Source organism: Anser brachyrhynchus, assembly GCF_964034855.1.
Source record: "Anser brachyrhynchus genome assembly, chromosome: 2".
Taxonomy (NCBI): domain Eukaryota; kingdom Metazoa; phylum Chordata; class Aves; order Anseriformes; family Anatidae; genus Anser; species Anser brachyrhynchus.
In genome coordinates, this window is record NC_137695.1 from 140,127,382 (window position 1) to 140,146,553 (window position 19,172).

The 19,172-nt window shown below is 44.6% G+C and overlaps 1 protein-coding gene across 17 annotated transcripts in view; it reads right to left on the minus strand.

Annotated features, from left to right (window-relative positions):
- UBR5 (ubiquitin protein ligase E3 component n-recognin 5) overlaps positions 1–17,107 on the minus strand; it is an 83,861-nt gene extending 66,754 nt beyond the window's left edge. For 15 of the 17 annotated variants that reach the window (XM_080580621.1, XM_080580619.1, XM_080580622.1 and 12 more), the window contains exon 1: positions 16,721–17,106. In XM_080580621.1, the coding sequence (XP_080436747.1) occupies positions 16,721–16,782 (62 nt within the window). In that variant the 5' untranslated portion in view covers positions 16,783–17,106. Of the gene's footprint in view, positions 1–16,720 lie in introns of all 17 variants that reach the window. The other 2 variants (XM_080580625.1, XM_080580624.1) reach the window with 1 other exon arrangement.
- Positions 17,108–19,172: the final 2,065 nt, after the last annotated feature.

Sequence of the window (19,172 nt, forward strand, 5' to 3'; positions counted from 1 at the left end):
GCCATGTTTATCCTAGTATTTCACAGATCTTAACCAGCAACCCCTTTCTAAACTTCACAAGGAGGCATACACACCAGAACTGTTTTCTGGTGTCTGAACCTTTAAAAAAGGTTCAGACATCCAAATCTTAATGTTATCAGGTGTTTGACTCCACAGCACTTGTCTGGAGGGGAAAAAAAAAAAAAAAAAGACGTACCTTTGTTGGAGAAACAAGACAATTTATACTGATAGAAATAACTGTGTCTGATACAAGCACAAGGTAAAAGGACCACTGTGAAAAGGCAGCAGGAAGGCGGTGAACACGCTTAGAGCCAGCCTTTGCTATCGCAGCCAAGCTGCTGTCTGTAAGGAGGCGTTTTCACCAACCTCATCTGCAGCCACAACTACTTCACACAGGAAAATATTAAGGTTCTTCGAAGGCCATCCACAAAAGGAAGATACAGACCACAAGCTTCATATGCAATAGGTATAGAAGGTACCCCGTAAGAGTGAATTACTGTGGAAGAACACCGAATGAAATCCCAGAGATGAACGTTATATAGTCCACAGCACACTGCAAGGTTCTATGAAGCCAGCAGGGATCTGCTGCGTAATTATCAACAAATTAAACATCCCTGAAGCTTCACATCTTAACTATGTTACCTAACAGTTTCCCAGGAATCTGGAGCAGTTTTCCATTAACGCTACTCCTCTTAGCAAGCACGAGTGGGAAAACCTACCTTTAAGGTCACTGCACTGACTGTAAGGAAAGCTGGCAGCAAACAAGGCAGCACTGTACTGGAAATGGTTACGAGGCTGGTCTACAAACAACATTTAAAATTTCCTTATCGGAGCTTTAGTAATGCTCAGCCTTTGTGACAGAAAGAAAAAGGTACTTTTCCAATTTGTAAAAAATCTTACTCCTTTTTTATTTGTTAAAATAAAAAAAGTGACAGGGAATTGAAACACACAGAAAGCCGAGAGTTGTGTGCTCTGTGAAACTCCGTAATGCCAGTCTGAAGAGAGTAGGTCTACCTGCAACACACCAAGATCAAAAGCGACGTGACGTTATTGAAAAGAGGCTGCTGTCAACATTTATGGGGGGGAGCAGAGAAGGTTGTACGCTACAATACTGGAAGTACTAAACTCGCAGAAATCCGTCCATCTCCTGCACAGCTGCTGTAATAACAAAGTTACCAAAGCCTTTGAGGCCTGAAGATCCAGACTAGACACAGAGCACCAGTAAGAAAAGGAGCAGTTTGGTGCTGTCCCCGCTGAGCTGCTCAATTCATCCCCATCCTCCTCCTCACTCGTGCTGCCACCACTATCTGTGCTAACACCACAGTCACAGAATTAAATGAGCTAAAAATATGAGTAAAGCAGAAAGATGCGTTCGCACGTTCTGTGCAGAGAATACATTTGTGCAAATAAAAATTCTAAATAATTCCCCCCCCCCCCCAATAATGTTTCCTGCAGCAATTCCTGTCTTTCTAGTTGCACAGTTGCATGGTATTGTGCTGCAGATCCGCTACGGGACAAATACTAGACGTGCCTTTAAGATCAGGCTGATCTTGACAATGTGATCCGATAATTTCAACTGGCAGCGCACCGGAAGAAGAAACGAAGGCAGAGACAATTTAATCAATTCTTGCATTAAGGAAGGCCAACACTGAGACCTTTTATTCGGTCTCTTTCTGTGGTTAAAAACTCATCTCCGATATGAATGGCCAGAGAGGTTAAGCTTTAAAAAAAAACCTCTCATTAAAGGCAATTAAACCATTTCAAAGGATAAAATCCGAAGTACCATGTATTTTGCTCACAAGCAGATTGTTGGGGAAACACACTAGACAAAGAGTTCAGTGACGATGGCTTCTGTGTTAAGAAACACATTCTTTAAGCATCCCCACCAAAATTCATGCAGAATCAGTTGTGAGGAAAAACAAGTCAATTTATCTGAGCTCAAGCCAAAAAGGGACTTATTTTATTTCAATTTTAGCAGCTAGAGGTTCTCCGAACTGATGAGAATAGAAAGGAGCTGTGCTCTAACTACACAATCAAAGAGGCTCCCGATCAGGATTACAAGAGCTCAGACTTCACAAGTGACAGATCCATGCATCAGAAGGTATGATTTCTCTCAAGGTCCACTTACACTTTGAGGGAAGTTTATCTAACGAGCCATCCTTCTGCCCTGTCTTGCTGCATAAAGCCAAATAAAGCTCAGAAATGCAAGAGAGCTGAAAAGCAAACTCAATTCAAAGTACTAAGTACTTTATAGGAATACTGAACATTTCAAAGCGAGCTTAGCCTATTCAAACAAGTGCTTAAAATCCACCACATTAGCAAAATGCTGTTTCACAACTTCAATCCTATTTGTAAGAATGGAAATTTTCTGTTTTAAATTAGGCAGGCTGTCTAAGAAGTTTATTTATTAAGACACTGTAGACTTACAGAGCATATGTTCACCACGTTCAGCTTCCAAAGGACACACCTGGCCAGTCATCCTTCGGGAATACTCATCCTTCACGAGTACTTCCAGCATGCCAGGAACAGTTCACAGCACCACAAAGCGACCATAGGAAATAAGCAGGACTTTTACTGCTCTAAGACCTCAGAATCGTTCAATGTGTCAGGAAGCTAACAGTTACAAAACTAGAAGAAAAAACACACCTACATCTTCTGTACTCACTGAAAATCTGCAGGACCTTCTCAATCTGGCAAAGAGCATAAAAGCACAGTGCACTGTAAACAGAATCTCACCTGATAACTGCAGCAAGATTTGCATAGTTTTCCCCTCAAAAGCTTATTTGCTGTTGAACAACAACAAATATTTATAGCTGCTGATACGTAATCCATCATATTTTGCAGTTTTAGTCAAATAATACTGCATTTGGCACACTTACTTAAGAGAATGAAAATAAATTCCACCATCTCAGAGATGAATTTCTTTGCTGATATAAAGCAAGCTACTTTCCATTTTACTTTGCAACTTCCAACTAAATTTTTAAATGTCAGCTAGGTCTTTAAAGAGCACACAGTAAAAATCACTGAAGTGAAACAACCCAAACAAAGGATTTAACTACGGAGATGTAAAAGAAGATGTTCACATGCTGCATGTCTCCAGAAAGAAAAAAGCCTTTCTGTTCTCGGCAAGGAATGCTGCAGAGTCCCAGACACGGTATTTAGAAGATTCTCTTGGATTTTCTTTCCTGAAGCTGCTCCTTTACAGCCATAAAAAGCTATTCACACACTCTGAACGAGGTTAAAATATCAGGCAGGGCCACACTGTAAGGGCTTCTCTAACCACAGCACCATGCGGTGACAGCAAGGGTTACAGAGGAGGAAAAGGAAAGGCACATCTAAATGAACAGCTGGGTATGATGAACAACTCCAAGTAGAGAAATGCAAAATACAATTAATGTAGCCCTGACTGCCATGCCAAATCTTTGAAATGCTGCAGCTTCATGAAGAGGCAGCCTTCCTTCCTACCAAATGCCCTGCTCAGACTCAGAAGAAATAAAGGTGAAAAATCTCTTCTCCACCAACGAGCAATGGGGCGGAGAGCAGTGGTGCGAACGCAGGTACCAAACAGGATCCTCCAAGCTAACCACTACTACTCAGCAGAGGGCTGGGACGATGTGCTTAGGCTATGATGCTCAGATCACTGAAATAAAGACATAAAACAAAGTTATTGTGCCACTCACAGTAATCAGGTGCACCACAGATTACATGCAGTTCTGCTGTCCTCACTCCGTTCCGAGAAATATTAGTGAGAAATACTCAGCTATGACATACTGCTCAGGAAACCTCCGAGCTGCAAATTGTTATCATGCAAGCTGTTATCATGCGGAAAAGCATCACTGTATGTTTGTCCTCTTGTAATACTTTTCTGCTGTCATCTAGCACCGGTCACTGCCACAAACAGGATGAAAACAAGCTGGGCCTCTTGGCTGCCTAACAGCTATTCTTATGCTGTGTGGTGTTAACCACCGGGGCTTTACAGAAAATGGCTCCCAAACCTGATTATCTAGGACTGCCAGTGTGATGGATAAAGGTAGTCCTGATGGTTTAATAACCCTCCCTGGAACCGTGATAACACACGGTGCTGAGTCAGTAAGCTCTAACAGAAAGCTAATACTGCAAACATCGAACAAATGAATCCCTCTAAGTTCCCTGCAACACCACCGGGAAGTCTTCAGATAATACAATTACTGCAGGTGGTAAAGTCCCTCACAACAGACCATCAATATTTCACGATGTATCAACGCCGATAATGACCTGTATCTAAAGGTATAAGCTAGTGCAGAGGGTTAAATCTGGACAACAAAAATTAGCAGAGGTGGGACAGGGGCAACGACCTCAGAAGATTCAAGACAGACACGCACAGTGTTTAATATTTAGCATCCAGCACATTCCGCACAGGCGAGGAAATGCCTTACCCATTTTCCTCAGCCTACAGTTCAGTCCCAGTTCTAAGCAAGCAAAGCTGATGTGGTGTCGCTGTGGAGGACAAGGGGAGAGCGTGGATACAGTCCACCGGGACTTCAGTAAGGCCCCGTAAGATCCTCACAGAGAGCTGCAGACAGAGCGGTGGATCAAAACCTGGCTGTACGGCCGTGCCCAGAGGTGCCAACTCCAGGTGGAGGCCAGTGACAAGCAGAGTACCCGAGGTCAATACTGGCCCCAGACCTGTGTGACACCTTCATTAACAACCAGGATGATGGGGCAGAGTGTACCCTCAGCAACTTTGCAGATGACAGAAATCTGGGGTGAGGTGGGGGCAGATACACCACAGGTGATGCTGCCACCCAGAGGGGCCTTGGCAGGCTGGAGAGATGGGCTGACAGGAACTTCGGGATGTTCAACAAGAAGTGCAGAGTCCGGCACCTGGGAAACAACCCCATGCACCAATACACGCTGGGGGCCATGCTGCTGGAAAGCAGATTGACAGAAAAGGACCTGAGGGTCCAGGTGGACACTGACATGGGCCAGCAGTGCATCCTTGCAGCAAAAGCTAACCAGGTGGAATGGTGCCAGAAAGTCAAGAAGTGATCCTTCTCCTCTGGTCAGCACCGGGGGTGTCACACCTCAAGAGCTGTGCCCAGTGCTGGGCTCCCTGAGTGCAAGAGAGACATGGACACACTGAGGAAAGTCCAACGGAGGGCAACAAAGATGGAGGGCCTGGAGCACCCCTCCTGTGAGGAGAGGCTGAGAGAGCTGGGACTGCTCAGCCTGGAGAAGAGGAGGCCCAGGGGATCTCATCTCTGTCTGTAAATCCCTGAGGGGAGGGTGCAGGGAGGACGGAGCCAGGCTGTGCTCAGTGGTGCCCAGCGCCAGGACAGGAGGCCCTGGGCACAAACTGGCCCCCAGGAGGCTCCCCCTGAGCACCAGGAGCCCTTCTGTGCTGTGTGGGTGACGGAGCCCTGGCACAGGCTGCCCAGAGGCTGTGGGGTCTCCTCCTTGGAGCCCTTCAGAAGCCGCCTGGACGTGGTGCTGGGCACCCTGCTCTGGGTGTCCCTGCTTGGGCACGGGTGGCACCGGGTGGCTCCAGAGGGCCCTGCAAGCCTCAGCCATCCTGGGATTCTGAGGAGCTTTTCCTTTCAGGATACTTGGAGGCTGGCAGCAGCAGGATGATTTTGCCACTGAAAAGCTAGGAGTTCTTGTCTTGCTGTAAGGGTAAACACCTGTAAGGGCAGTGGCTTATGAAAAAAAAAAATACACTGAGGAGTGTCAGAACCATTTGAGAAGTAGCATTTAGACAGAGTAAAAATACTCATGGGTACTAAGATATCCAGATGGAATTACTCTATCGAGAAAAAAAAACCTCCACTAAGACCAGGGGACAACCACCTGTTGGACTTGTGAAAAGCAGCACAGGTTTGCCTGAACTCGATGCCTCTGATTAATGATAAATTGCCTAGATTTTACGGACTGGTTCCTCTAGTTCAAATCTACTTAGACCCTTTCCTCATATTTATCATTTATGTGACACTTGAGAACATGACCTTCTGAACAACAATTGTAAAAAGTGCAAAGCACAGCCATAAACTAGCTCAAGAGGAGCATAACGTCAATCACACTTCTTAAATAAGCAAACACCCCTACCCTAAAATAGCTATGGCACAGCACAGCCCCCCTTCTGAAAAGGGTTGTAATAAAAAGACCGAATACAAACAGAAAGAAATCAGAAACGGTAAGATCCTGACAGGAGCAGCACGCAGCAGTTACAGCACACCTACACGTGTTGTTGCTTAGTACAATATTCAGAGAACTTCGTAGTGAAGCAGACATAGATCTACAGGTTGCCTAGATCCCTAGGACTTTCTGGGTGGGGGGGGGAAAGGAACGACTCACGCTACAGGAGAAAGCATAAGATCAGATTGAGGCAAAATTCAATGACAGCAGACTTCCAAAAATACGGGTCGTGGATTCAGGCAACACGAGACAAAAATCTGTTCTCTTGTGTAGAATGCATCAGATCATCATTTCATGTTGCCAGACTCTGCTCACCTGCACAAAGTCCCTATAGTTGCACCGAATTTCTGTTTAACATTTAGCACGAGGCTATTTCCTCAGCCAGAAGGCCATTAAAAGCTCAACAACTGAACCAACTCCCTCAGCTGGGTGTGAGCTCCCAATCTTCAGACAATGCAAGTTGTAGGCTATTCAGTCACCTGTCACTTCAGTAAGTAAATCCTTCCGTGACAGTAAAATGTGGAGAGTGGCAATTCAGAACCTCATGGCTTAATTCAAGGATACTTGAAAAACATCCACATTAAATAACATGAGTTAGTATTGAGATGTGAAGAAACGTGCAAATGCTGTCTACCAACACGTGGCTAGGAAGCTGTACACTTGGCGGACCAGAACGAGTGAAACTTAAAAGACCACATTTAAACAAAAATGGGGGGAAAAAAAAAACTCATGTTTCCCGTCAGTCTTTGCTGTAGCAATTCCACCAAAACCAACTGCTATCAGAGTACATCCCTGGTTATTGTAAAAATATAAGGAACTTTTTGTGTCCTGTAGTGTTAAATTGCTGAAGATCCTTCAGAAGTTCCTTGTGAGCCACCATGGTAGCTTAAAACCAGGAAAGCCAGGTCCTGGTCCTACTTGTGGATACTGTGGGAACCCAGGTCATAATCTCGCCACCATTTTCCCTCCAGTTCTTGCATTAAGCTTTTTGAAGCCATGACCACTATGTGCAAAGTCAGAAAATGGCCTTTGATAAGGACGTTCAAATGCTACAATTTTTTTTTAAGGTAAGAATTGTTAACTTATTAAGTACTTTTTGTCTTGGCTAGTTGTAGCACTATGGAAAGATCCTCTAGCAAGTCCAGTCCTTTACTTGCCAATTCCTCATACATGAAGGCCTGAAACCTCTAGCCAAAACCCTGGTGCCACAACCGCATCTGCATGTCGCATTCCCAAGTTGTTAAAAACTGCCTTTAAAAACCATGAAGCTCTCCTCCTCACGCTGTACTTTCTTCTACCAAACACACAACTTCAAAACCTTCCCCTCAGACACTGCATCTTTGATTTAGGTAGGAACAGAACGAGACCTGGCATAGGGAGTAGAGAGCAAGCACCATGCCAGAAAAACAAGAGCCAAATCACTGTCAGATGCACACCGTAGGCAAAATAACTCAAAAGAAAACCCAGCTTTTGAGGTGCGGAGCTCATCACAATACCTTTTTTTTTCCCCCCACTGCTGAAAACAGATTTGCTCTTCTCCATCTGTCTGTACCGCAGCCACAAAACTCCAGGTGCTTCCCCTCAGCGTAACCAGCATTTTGGTTCCTCTACAAGAGCTCCTGAAGCAGCACGCTGGGTACCTCCTACTTCACGTTTTGCCTGCGGCCATACTATTTCAGGTAACAGACCTGCCGGATGCAGATGCCGCTCCACAAGGGAACGAAACACGCTTCGACCGCTCCAGCAAAGCCCTGCTGCTCCTGCCCAGCCTGCGTAGGGCAATCCCAGGCACGGCGTGCTTTGCCTACCTCGTCTGACCCCACAACGGCAAGGCCGTATGGTTTGCATTGCTGGAGTGCGTTATTCAGGACCTTTACATCCCTGTTCTGGAGATAGGTTTTACCAAAGTCAGCAAACTGCATAAATAATGGGGTGAGGGGGAGACAGACACTGTAATTATTAAGGTTTTAAGTGTGGTCAAAGCTGAACACAGCAGTTTCAACAACCTAAGAAACAGATCCACATTAAAGGTCAGACAACAACCTAGTTCTATGAAAAGCTTTTCTCAAGAAAAGTATTAAAAGCCATAAGTTTTTTTCCTTTTCTGAAGGAGACTTCTTGATATTTACTAGTTAGAAAATAACTGCAGCTGTGATCATTTTTAGGGTGGACAGAGAAAAGTGGAATGCCATATTATAAATGAAAGAATAAACACAGAGATATGTTCAAAAAAAATTATTTTGCAAGATGAAAGAGTAAGGTTTAGGTTTCTCATTCAACTACATTCACGTGGGTAACTATTGCAGTGTAGCAGAAATATTTGTCCATAAGTCTACGTCAGAGCCCACACTGGAAAATACATGGTGAAATTATAATTTTTAGTAATGTCCAGAGGTCCCAGTCAAGATCCATCTCATTGTATCAGAACAACAGAAGTAGTTTTTATGTACGTGAAAAGATAAGCTATCCCAACAACTGAGTTTGAGGGAACCTAAAGGAGATGAGAGAAAGAAGCATAATGGAAGACAGCAAACATTCAGAAAAAAATATTTTACTACAGGCTTGTCTTGAACCAGTCAACTACTACTTTCTACACAGTATGAAAAAAAAGACAAAAATGAGAATCCAGCTTGAACTGGAGATGATGGCTAACATGCTGCAGAAAGCAATACCACAAAACCCTGTGCACAAAGCACCCAAGCTTCTTTTTGGGCTATTTTCTAGTGAATTGGAAAAGTGCAGCTGTATGAGTGTTATCATCCCAGATTACTCAAGATATTTCTTAATGCCCACAATGCTGATCAGAGTGTGTTAAAAAAAAAAAAAAAAACAGCCCCCACACAACCAAACAAAAAGCACACCCCCTCCAAGGTTTTGGGGTTTTGTTTTGTGTGTCTGAAGACATCCATTTCTTAGGATTATGAAACCCCCCAGCAGCCTCCACACTCTCATCTGTTGAGTTACATTACCCATGTCACAAACGAAGCTGGCAGACCTCGCGGCTGGCAATAAAACAACAGTGACGGTTAGTAGTTCCAACACGGCCAACTTCCAAAATAGCATTAATCATCTGGATGTTTTCAGTTTTTATTCCACATTCTTTACGAAAATGCCATACTGTAAAGTTAAATCAGAAACACAAAGGACCTGAGCTATTTCGGAACATCTTTTCTGATACAAGGTAGTAACTGGCTTACCGAAGAAGAAAAGCTACCCAAAATAAAATTGCAGAGAACACACATGTAATCTCTTTTTGGATGTAAATTATTTGAGAAGTCTCCAAGAGACACCTTATGGCATAACGTTAATGGACTCGGGATGACAAAAATAGGCAATGAGACAAAACACAGAATGCTGTGTTAAAGATCATTTTTAGCACTGCAACAAAATCTTGCTGGGGCGTTGAAAATGGGTGGCAAGTTAACACTCAAAGCTTTTCTGTACCAATATGATTTAGTAGTGTAAAGCATACTGCACTTTAAAGCACAGCAGCTAAAATTTTCTGGAAGACAGGGTGAAGCATTTACTGTCACCAATTTTGCTGGCAAGTGCAGGCAGCAGCAGTGAGTTTCGAGAGGTAGACAAAGATTACAAAGACAGCAAATTCACTGCTTACATCACTGCTCAACAGGACCCAAGCTAGTATTTTACAGAAACGTAGATGACCACTGCATCCACCTTACACCTTCTTACTCACTTTTTCAGCATGTCTGCAGTCCACAGAACTGGCAAATCTCATACCTCTGTGACCGAGGCAGTACCTGTTCTCTCTCAAACATACAGAAGAGCTCTTTAATTTGAAACAAAGCAGTTAATTTTCCCTGGAGGGGAAGGGTAAGAGAGAAATAGGCAATATTGGTTGACTTTTTTTTTTTTGAAGCAAAGAAAAACATTTTAAGAGTAGAATATAGAACTTACTATTAAAATAGTACTGTGCTAAAAAGATGATGAAGAGCTTAAGGTCTGAAAGCTGGGTAATTGTTGCTGTAGTAGACTCATCGATGCTGTGACCATCCTCATTTACACTGACAGGCTCACCGCATTGCACAAAAACACGTATACCTTGAAAATCTCTATTTTCATGCTTAATTCAATACTTTTTTCTCCTAACTGTTCCCTCCCCATTTAAAATCTTCCAGCCACTGCAACCAGGCCTTGTTCCCACGTTCTCCCTGGGGCACGTACAGGTGCCTGCTGCTGGGGTCTTCTACATGAAGTTGTTACTAAGAGCCAAACCCTTACCAGGCTTCACTGAATTCAAGTTTAGAAGAAAAAAGGTTGTGCAGCAGAGAAGCCCAAGTAGTTTTTCTCTCTGGTTTTATTTCAGTTAAAGCAGCTGTTGAGTCAATGCAGGAGAAGACAAAACTTTTTATAGGGAACATCTTGCAAATTAAACTACCTAGGCAGCCGTCAGTGCAATCACTACAATCAAAGCTGCTTTGAAGTCCCCTCCCCTTCTTCATGTAATTTTCAAATACATACTGCAGTCCATTTAAGCCGAGAACAATTAACCGTGCTGTTAACGGTAAAAACACAGCTCCAACACCCTGCAAAGCCTGCCGCGCTTAGGTACATCCCTGGTTGTTTTTCCTCGAGCGTTAAGTAACTTCTGACACAAATGTAATTGGGTGCTGAACAGTTATCTGCTCAAACTTCAGGACGTTTAAGAAAGAAAGTGTAACATGCATCGATTAAAGCCATATGGCTTAATTACATATTTATGACAGACATCTTGCTCTAGCTGCCACTGAGAATACTTTTGTAGTATTTAATAAACACATACCGTACCAAAGTTACCTTAAAAAGCATGCTATTGCAGAGGTTGAAAGCTGTAATCAAAGAAGCAGAACATAAATGTTGTTGACTGATACCTAAGAAAACTAAGAGTTAAAAAGGTTTTCTTGCAGCTGTCATGCGTTGCTATACTTAAAGTACAACTATTAAGATGAGATCCCATTAATCTTACTTAATTATTGGTCTATTCAACAAGAACGCCCGAACTCCACAGCTGATTTGAAAAGGGAAAAGAGGCAATGTTTGTGCCCCAATTGCTATTTTACTAAATTCCTCGTGACCGCTCACGGCTACTCTCATTTCAGATCACTCGCAGTACAGTGTCGCATTACAGGAGCCAAAATAAACTTGCTGCTTTCAAAATGGAAGGACCTCAATCCTGCTTCCTCTTCCTCTGCTCTTCACTCCTACTCTCCCTCGTACAGCACTTTTTCAAAATCCTTTTTTTTTTTTTAAACCCATCTCTTCTGATGCTCACCCACCCAGGAACATTTTGGGGCACAGCACAACTTACAGCCAGAAAAGGACCCTAGCAGAGCCAAGCCCAAAAAGGCCTTGGCTACTGGCCTATGGGTAAGTAACCTTGGACAATCAATCACATATGAAACGTTAATTGGCTCACAGGAAAATCCTGAACAGCTAGTGAAAAATTGGCCTTGAAAGTATGCGTATATGCCATTTAAAGTTTTTGAACTGTTTTAACAGAAGTTACATTAGTCAATTAACCACATTTTTATTTTCTATCAAAATTAGAATCAAGCTGCCCAAAGACAAAAGTCTGATCTCGGATTTCTTATTCTGATCTACAGAAAAGGTCTCACATATTTAAGAAAGTAAACATGTAGGCAGAATTTCCACAGAACCTGCTTTGATTAATAAATGAAGATACTAAATTGGGCTGAAGATGATGCTTAACTTCCCAAATTATCACCCTTAAATAATGATATTGAAATAAAGAGATCAAATCCTAATGCCCTGCTTCTGAATATATGAACCACACTGGTGGTACAAACTGCTTGACACAGCTAAAACCTTTTATTTATTTATTTTTTTTTTTTAAAAAGTGTTTCCAACTACAAGCCTGATAATAATGCCACAATACCCCTGACGTTCCCTCACTCTCTTCTAAAACAAGTCAATTTAACAAAAATCAGCACATCTCCCATCAGTAAAGTCTCATGAAGCAACTAACTCACAGGACTCAAGCACTGTACCAGCAATGGTTTCCCCGTAATCAAACCTCGATCCATCCATTTCTGTTTGAGGCAGGCTAACTTCAGCTTCGCTACATTAGATTAGGAAACGGTTTAAAGCACACCCAAATAAATCACGTGAGCTACACGCATGTGTATAGAAGGCTGCAGCGCTGCATGCAGCTCACAGGTTTTCTATTTCAAACCAAGTCAGTCGATCCCTTCTGCCCCCAGCCCTGAGCAGCACCGCAGGCTGCGTGGAATGACAGCCGAGACATCTATGCTAGGGCTGCCTTCCTCGCCAGGAGAGGACAGGGTCTCCCAGGAGGCCGGTGGGTGTGGAAGACGGAGCTGTGGGCTACCCAAAGCCGCGCTATCAGGAGCATTTCCCCTCCACGCGCAGTTCCTGCAGGCGTTCGGGGCCAGGACACCAGCTCCACATCCCCGCTGGCTCCCTGCACAGAACCACACCACGCCCTGCCCCAGCTCCTTCCAGCAACATCTGCTCGGGATTTTTAACCGATTTGCTCATCAGTAAATGCAAAGAAGGGGGAAGAATCCGCCGGAGCAGCAGCCCACATATCCACTCTTCCCTTACCCATCACCATGCCAATGATACTCTCATGTACACGAGCGAGGAGACACGCAGGCACAGACTGAAAGGATGCGTTCTTGCCAGGTGCTTTTTCCATGGAAATTGATTGTCAGAGGGTATAAACATGGACCATGCAAAGCACCCTAGTTAATTTTACTTACTTGAACGCTTCATGGCCTAAAGTAACAGAGAAAGGCATTGAATATATTAAGGCAAAACAAACTCACTTAAGAGCAAGAGAACCCTTCCTTGCCCCAGCGCTGACTGCAGGCAGGCACTCACTGAAGCTTCGAGTGAACTTTGTCACAACGCTCGCTTCAAGCAGCCCACTGAGAGAGAACTAACTGCATGCCACTCACCTTAACTGCAAAATACTCTGTTTAACCACATTCACTGGGTCTCATCTTCACAGGGGAAGGAAAAAAGGACATTACCCCATGCATCAATAATAACCACTTCAAAAATGACATCTTCCCCTATCTATGCTACCACTTCAATGGCTTAGCTGTCAAGAATTATCTTTGCGTTAAGGTAAAAACAAAAAGCAAAGCCTCAAGACAAGCCCCATCCCCAACGGGGAGTTCATCTACAGAAAGCCATGAAGCACAACGCGAGGAGCAAGGCTCCCATTCCACAGAGCAGCAGGTTAAGCTGCTCCTCGGAGGTTTCATAACAGCCACGAAATAGCTATTCGCTATGGTTACACCCGCTTCCTACCCAAACCTAACATTTTCTAAGACAGACCTATCTATGAAATTGGGCATCAAGCTTCCTTTACAAAGCACAACGTCTCCAACTCTGAAACATACCTGGAGTGGGGTGGATAACCCATAAAATATGTTTAACACACACTGCAGTAGAAGCTGGGCTTCTCTTTTTCAAAGGTTACAGTAATTATATACAACCCAAATACTTTACAGAGCCTTAAACTGCAGGCCATACCTGATTTTTCTCCCATTACAGTTTTCATATTCAGTTTGCAGAGGAATTGTTTAAGGGAAGAATTCTGAGTTACCCACCTTCCTAAATAAACTTCGTGGAAAAGGTTTAATTACTTTAGTTCATCCAAAACAAAAGTTCAGCCCGTTACCCGTTTCAAAAAGTGAAATCTGAGACAGCTTCAGGAGTAAATATAACCTTGGACTCTGTGAGCTTTCTCCAGCACACCTAGCTTCCAGACATCTGGATGAGTACCATGAAGAAGCCAACATTGCTTCAAGTAATTTGAGAGAGGTCTAATAACTACCACTAAGGCACAGCATTAAGTGTTCTCAAAAATACTAGTTAAGCACTTTCCGATGATGTGTGCCCGCATTTGGGAGTCTTCCCAATTATCTGCGGTTTTAAGTTACTTTTTCTTCTGTTCTTCGCAGCGTTGTGCTGCTCTCCAAGTCGCTGCTGAGTAAGATGGATAACTAGATGAACTGAAAATAGAATGAAAACTGCAGAACAGTGACACAAACTGCACCAAATCAAACTGAAAACAACTACTTCCTCACATTTTGGAGACCGCTTAAGAGCATAGCAGCACTTCAAGAAAAGGATGCTTTCCAAACACAACTTGTCCACTTCAGACATCCACACTGATTACTGACAAGTGCACCGAATACTTTTGTACAAAAATTCACACCAGGGCTGCACCAATAAATCCCTTGTGTTTTAGGATGTGATTACTGCACTCACGAAAGCAATATAGTCAACCAGGTTCTACGCACACTAGTAATGAACACACACAATGCAGAATGATAGTCCCAAAATCGGATTTTGGGAAGCAATTATCATTCTGAATGGAGACTGAAAAAAGCAACTGGGGATACTGACCACGACCCGCAGCGCGCCCTCAAAAAGCCTGTGGAGGGCAAGGAGGGAAAGAAACATTACAGACACTGGAGATGTTCCAGGATCCCAACTTCCATGTGTACATAACACGAAAATTCATTAAGCTATCTTGATCCTAATCTCTATTGACAGAATTGTAATAGGCAACAATGCTGATAAAATTGAGCTGGCATTTCCAGCACATGCACGGGCATTTCAGCCCTATTTCTGAATCGTTCCCATTTCCCTGCACTGCAGGTTCTGGTGCACAGCTACCACACTTCTTGTGAAATTATGTTTACCAAGTGGAAATTTATGACTTGCAGCTCAGATTGAGGGGCCACTTGATTTTTTCAGAATAAGTCACTACTTAAAAGGCTCTTCTGCAGCCTTCTCCATGTATTAATTACAACGCTTGATGAAGCTTCCTGTATCAAAAGAAGTTGTAAGAGCTGCTCCAATGGTAAGAAGCAGAAAAAAAAATAAATTAGGAAGCATTATGAAGACTGAAGGGACACCATATTTAACAGTAAGTGAAGAAAACGGGTTACATTAAAGAAAAACCAGATGAGCTCTCTCACTCCGAGCAAAGCGCAATAATTAAATGCTACATGTTTTCTAAAGGGCCTATCAACATTAAAAAAATATAAAATAAAGGGAAAGGAAGAAAGAAAGACAAAGAAAAACCACTGGGGTCCTTTGAAGTTTGAAGTCCCAGATGATTATCCTAAATCAAACCAGCACAATGAAGCAGCAGCAGAACTCCTCCTACAGCATCACCTCTCAGCCTGTCACTCTAAAGGAAGATGTATGCCAAATCTGAACGCGTTACTGTGGAGAAAGCCAAACAATCCCTTAGGAATGGGCAGGCCTCCCCAAAGGAAGCGGGTCCTGTAAAATGCATCATCAAGTTAAGGAGGAAAAAAAAAAAACACACTCCACACTGACATGCTTCAAGTCTAGGACCTATTTTATCACTACGAGTTTCTTTTCCCCCTTTTAAGAGCAGGGATGATGCAGCTCGGCTGAAACTTTATCTTTACGATGACCTATTTTCCTCATCGTATGCCCTCGAACCTCTGCCGTGTCTTAATAGAGTTGTCTCAGCAAAGGTAGGTCACTTTTCCTAACCCAAACTGCAAACAACAGGGCAAGTGAGCTGGACCATGACCTGTTCTGAAACCCAGTAAGATCACAAAAATCCCTAAAAATATAACCAAAAGCATCCACTTAAAAAAATATATATAAATAACCAAAAACACTTGTAAAATTTAAATAGCGTTTCTCTACAAGATCACTTTTCCTAATCTAAACTGCAAACAACTGTGGAAGCGAACTGGACCCTGACCTATTCTGAAACCCAGTAAAATCACAAAAAAGAAAAAAGAAATATATAACCAAGAGTGTGCACTTTTTAAAGTTTCATAAATATCTAAGAAACAATTGTAAAAATTAAAGTATTTCTGTACAATGTAAAATATGTAATTTCTACCCAGCGATGATTATAAATCTAGATTATTTTCACGCACAAACTCCTAAGAAACGAAAATCTGCACGTTTCTAAAGAATTTACAGATAAGACCAGCAGTGGCGTTTACAAACTACAGTGCACGCTACTGGTAAATCCCACAGAAAGCACGCAGCCAGCTGCACGGAGCGCTGTCAAAAACACATCGCGGAGGGCAGAAAATTCGGCTCGCAGGCCGATTCTCCTCCAAGCGATTTTCTTCCGAGCCTCCCCGCTCTGCCGTTTCTCCCCCGCGACCCAGACCAAAGTTAGCCGCGAGGTTGCCGGGCGGGCAGGCCGGCACCGCCACCCCTCGCCGAGCCACACGGCAGCGGCGACGGGGCCTCCTTTATTGAAAAAAAAATAAACGTCGGGGGGGGGGGGGGGGGGGGAGGCACAGCGCGCTGCGAGCCTGTGCAGGGCGCCGCATCCTCCTCCTCTCCGCCGTCCCAGCCGCATTGTGTGCTGCTGCCCGGGGGGGGGGGGGGGAGCCCCGTCCTCCTCGGGGAGCCCCGAGGCGGGGGTCACGGCCCCCCGGGGGGGGCCGAGCTGCCGGGGGAGGCGGCGCTGCGGCCCTCCCGGCGGGGCCCAGGCCCTGAGGGGATCCCCTCCCGCCCCCGTCCCGGTAGGCCCGCCCCTCACCGGTCATTGAGCTGGTCCTCGGTGCCCGGCAGCGGGTGCACCACGAAGTGGATGGAGGTCATGGTCCGCGCCGCCGCGGCTCCCCCCGGCGGAGGGAGGCGGGCAGGGGCCTGGCACACAATGAGGGGGGGGGGGGGGGGGAGCGGCGGGGAGGGGGACCCGCGGCCTCCGGGCCGCCTCCGGGCCTCCCCCGGGGCGCTCGCGGCCGCTCCCCGGAGGCCCCGGGGACGTGTGGCGGAGGGGCTGGAGGAGCCGGAGGAGCAGGCGGCCCGGCCGCAACAGCAGCGGGAGGAGGCTCGGGGCGCGCCGCGCTCACCCACGCGCCGCCATCTTGGCTCGCCGCGGGGCCGTCTCCTCCTCCTCCGCCTCCTCCCTGCGCCGCGCCGGGGAGGGCGGGGCGGCGGCCGCCCGTGTAAGGACGGCGCTGAGTGGCGGAGGCGCCGCCGGCGGGCGGCCTGCCACTAAGCTCGCCTCCGATTGGTGGAGGGGGGGGGAGCGGTGACGTCATGCGCGGGGGACGTGAAGGGCCGCGTGCCGAGGGAGGGAGGCTGCGCGGAGGGAGGGGGCGGGGAGGGGAGGCGCGCGCGGGTGCCTTAGGCGGGACGGGGCCGCGCTCCCTCCTACTGCACCTCAGGTGGGGCTGGGGGCGCAAAAAGCCCTCCTGGGGTGTTTGGGGAAGGCTTCCCCTCACGGATTTACGCCTCGGTTTGCTGGGAGTTGAGTTACGAGTCAATAAAACAGCCGCTTTTACGCAAAATACAGCGAGTCAGGAAAACAGTCGCTTTTACACAAAATATAACCGGTCAGAAAAAGTCACTTCTACACAAAATATAACCGGTCAGAAAAACAGTCTCTTCTATATAAAACCAGTCAGAAAGATAGCTGCTTCTACACAAAACATAACCAGTCAGAAAAACCAGCCGCTTCTACACAAAATATAACCAGTCAGAAAAATAGTCACTTCTACATAAAATGTAACCAGTCAGAAAACTAGTCACTTCTACACAAAATGTAACCAGTCAGAAAAATAGTCCCTTCTACATTAAATATAACCAGTCAGAAAAAACAGCCACTTCTATTCAAAATATAACCAGCCAGAAAAAACAGGTGCTTCTACACAAAATATAACTAGTCATAAAAAACAGCTGCTTCTATGCAAAATATAACTGGTCAGAAAAAGTCACTTTACACAAAATTGAACCAGTCAGGAAAACAGTCACTTCTACACAAAATACAACTAGTCAGAAAAACAGAAACTACAGAAACTTACACTTTGGTTGGGGTTATACCAGGCTCTCATCTATTTTTATTTTTATTTTTATTTTTATTTTTATTTTTATTTTTATTTTTATTTTTATTTTTATTTTTATTTTTATTTTTATTTTTATTTTTATTTTTATTTTTATTTTTTTCTTGCTGGTTTTCCAGCTTAATCTTGCTTGTTTTCAGGAATTTGGAAAACCAGTGTGGAATTTTTTGGTGTGCCCCATGACAATGGTATAAAATAACCCCCCAGCCTAGGTCAGGGAGCTATGAGCCCTCTTTGAGGCCATACAATGGTAATCCCCCCCAAATCTGTTCACAAACCTAAGGATGTAGGTAATTTGGGGACTTGCTGTGTTGCAGCCCCTGTTCTTCCCTGGGCCCCCCCCATCTGGCAGGAGCCTGCAGCCCTGAGAGCTGGGGAGCTCGTGAAGGTTTTTTCTCCAATGCAGCTATCATTAACATGAGGAAATGGGATAAAAAGCAAATACGACATTGTGGTGTTCCAGGTTTCTTACTCTCAGATACTGTTTCCCCATATGTTCTGCTCTCAGGTGGCAGTAACACTCAAACGCATTTGAGAGCACATACAAGACAACCTAAACCACGTATAAGACAAATCCAAACAGGCTGCTGGCAATGCACAAGGCATGGAATAGGATTAAATCTGTTCTGTACTGGGACAGTGCAGTAGCCGTGCTTTTAAAAACAAGGGGAGACCCATGATTTACTTTTCTTTTTTGTTCAGACAGGACTAGCGGTTTCTGGATGGTTTAGTTCTGCATTTTCTCATAGCAAAGTGTTAGTTTTGTTCTTTTTTTTTTTCCCATTTTGTTCTGCTTTTCTTGTTTTATTTATTTATGGTTTCCCTGAAGCATTCCTACAGTTCACTGCAACGGGAGGATCTTCTAAGTTGTCTTGACCTCAGTCATTTTATCAGGATCTCCTGCATGTTCTAATGATCTCCTGTAAAACTTCGCATCTTGTTTTTTGGTTTTATTCTTACACCATAATTGACTCCTTGCATTTGGCAGTCATTCCTCTTTTCCATTGGACTGTTGGAAGATGGGCCACATCAAGTCCTGCATCCTTGCTGCATCCTTGGGGATGTTTCAAATACATTTATTGGGGCTTGGGAAGATCCAGATAATTCACATTTGCTCTCAGGATCAAGATCTAGTTCTCCAAA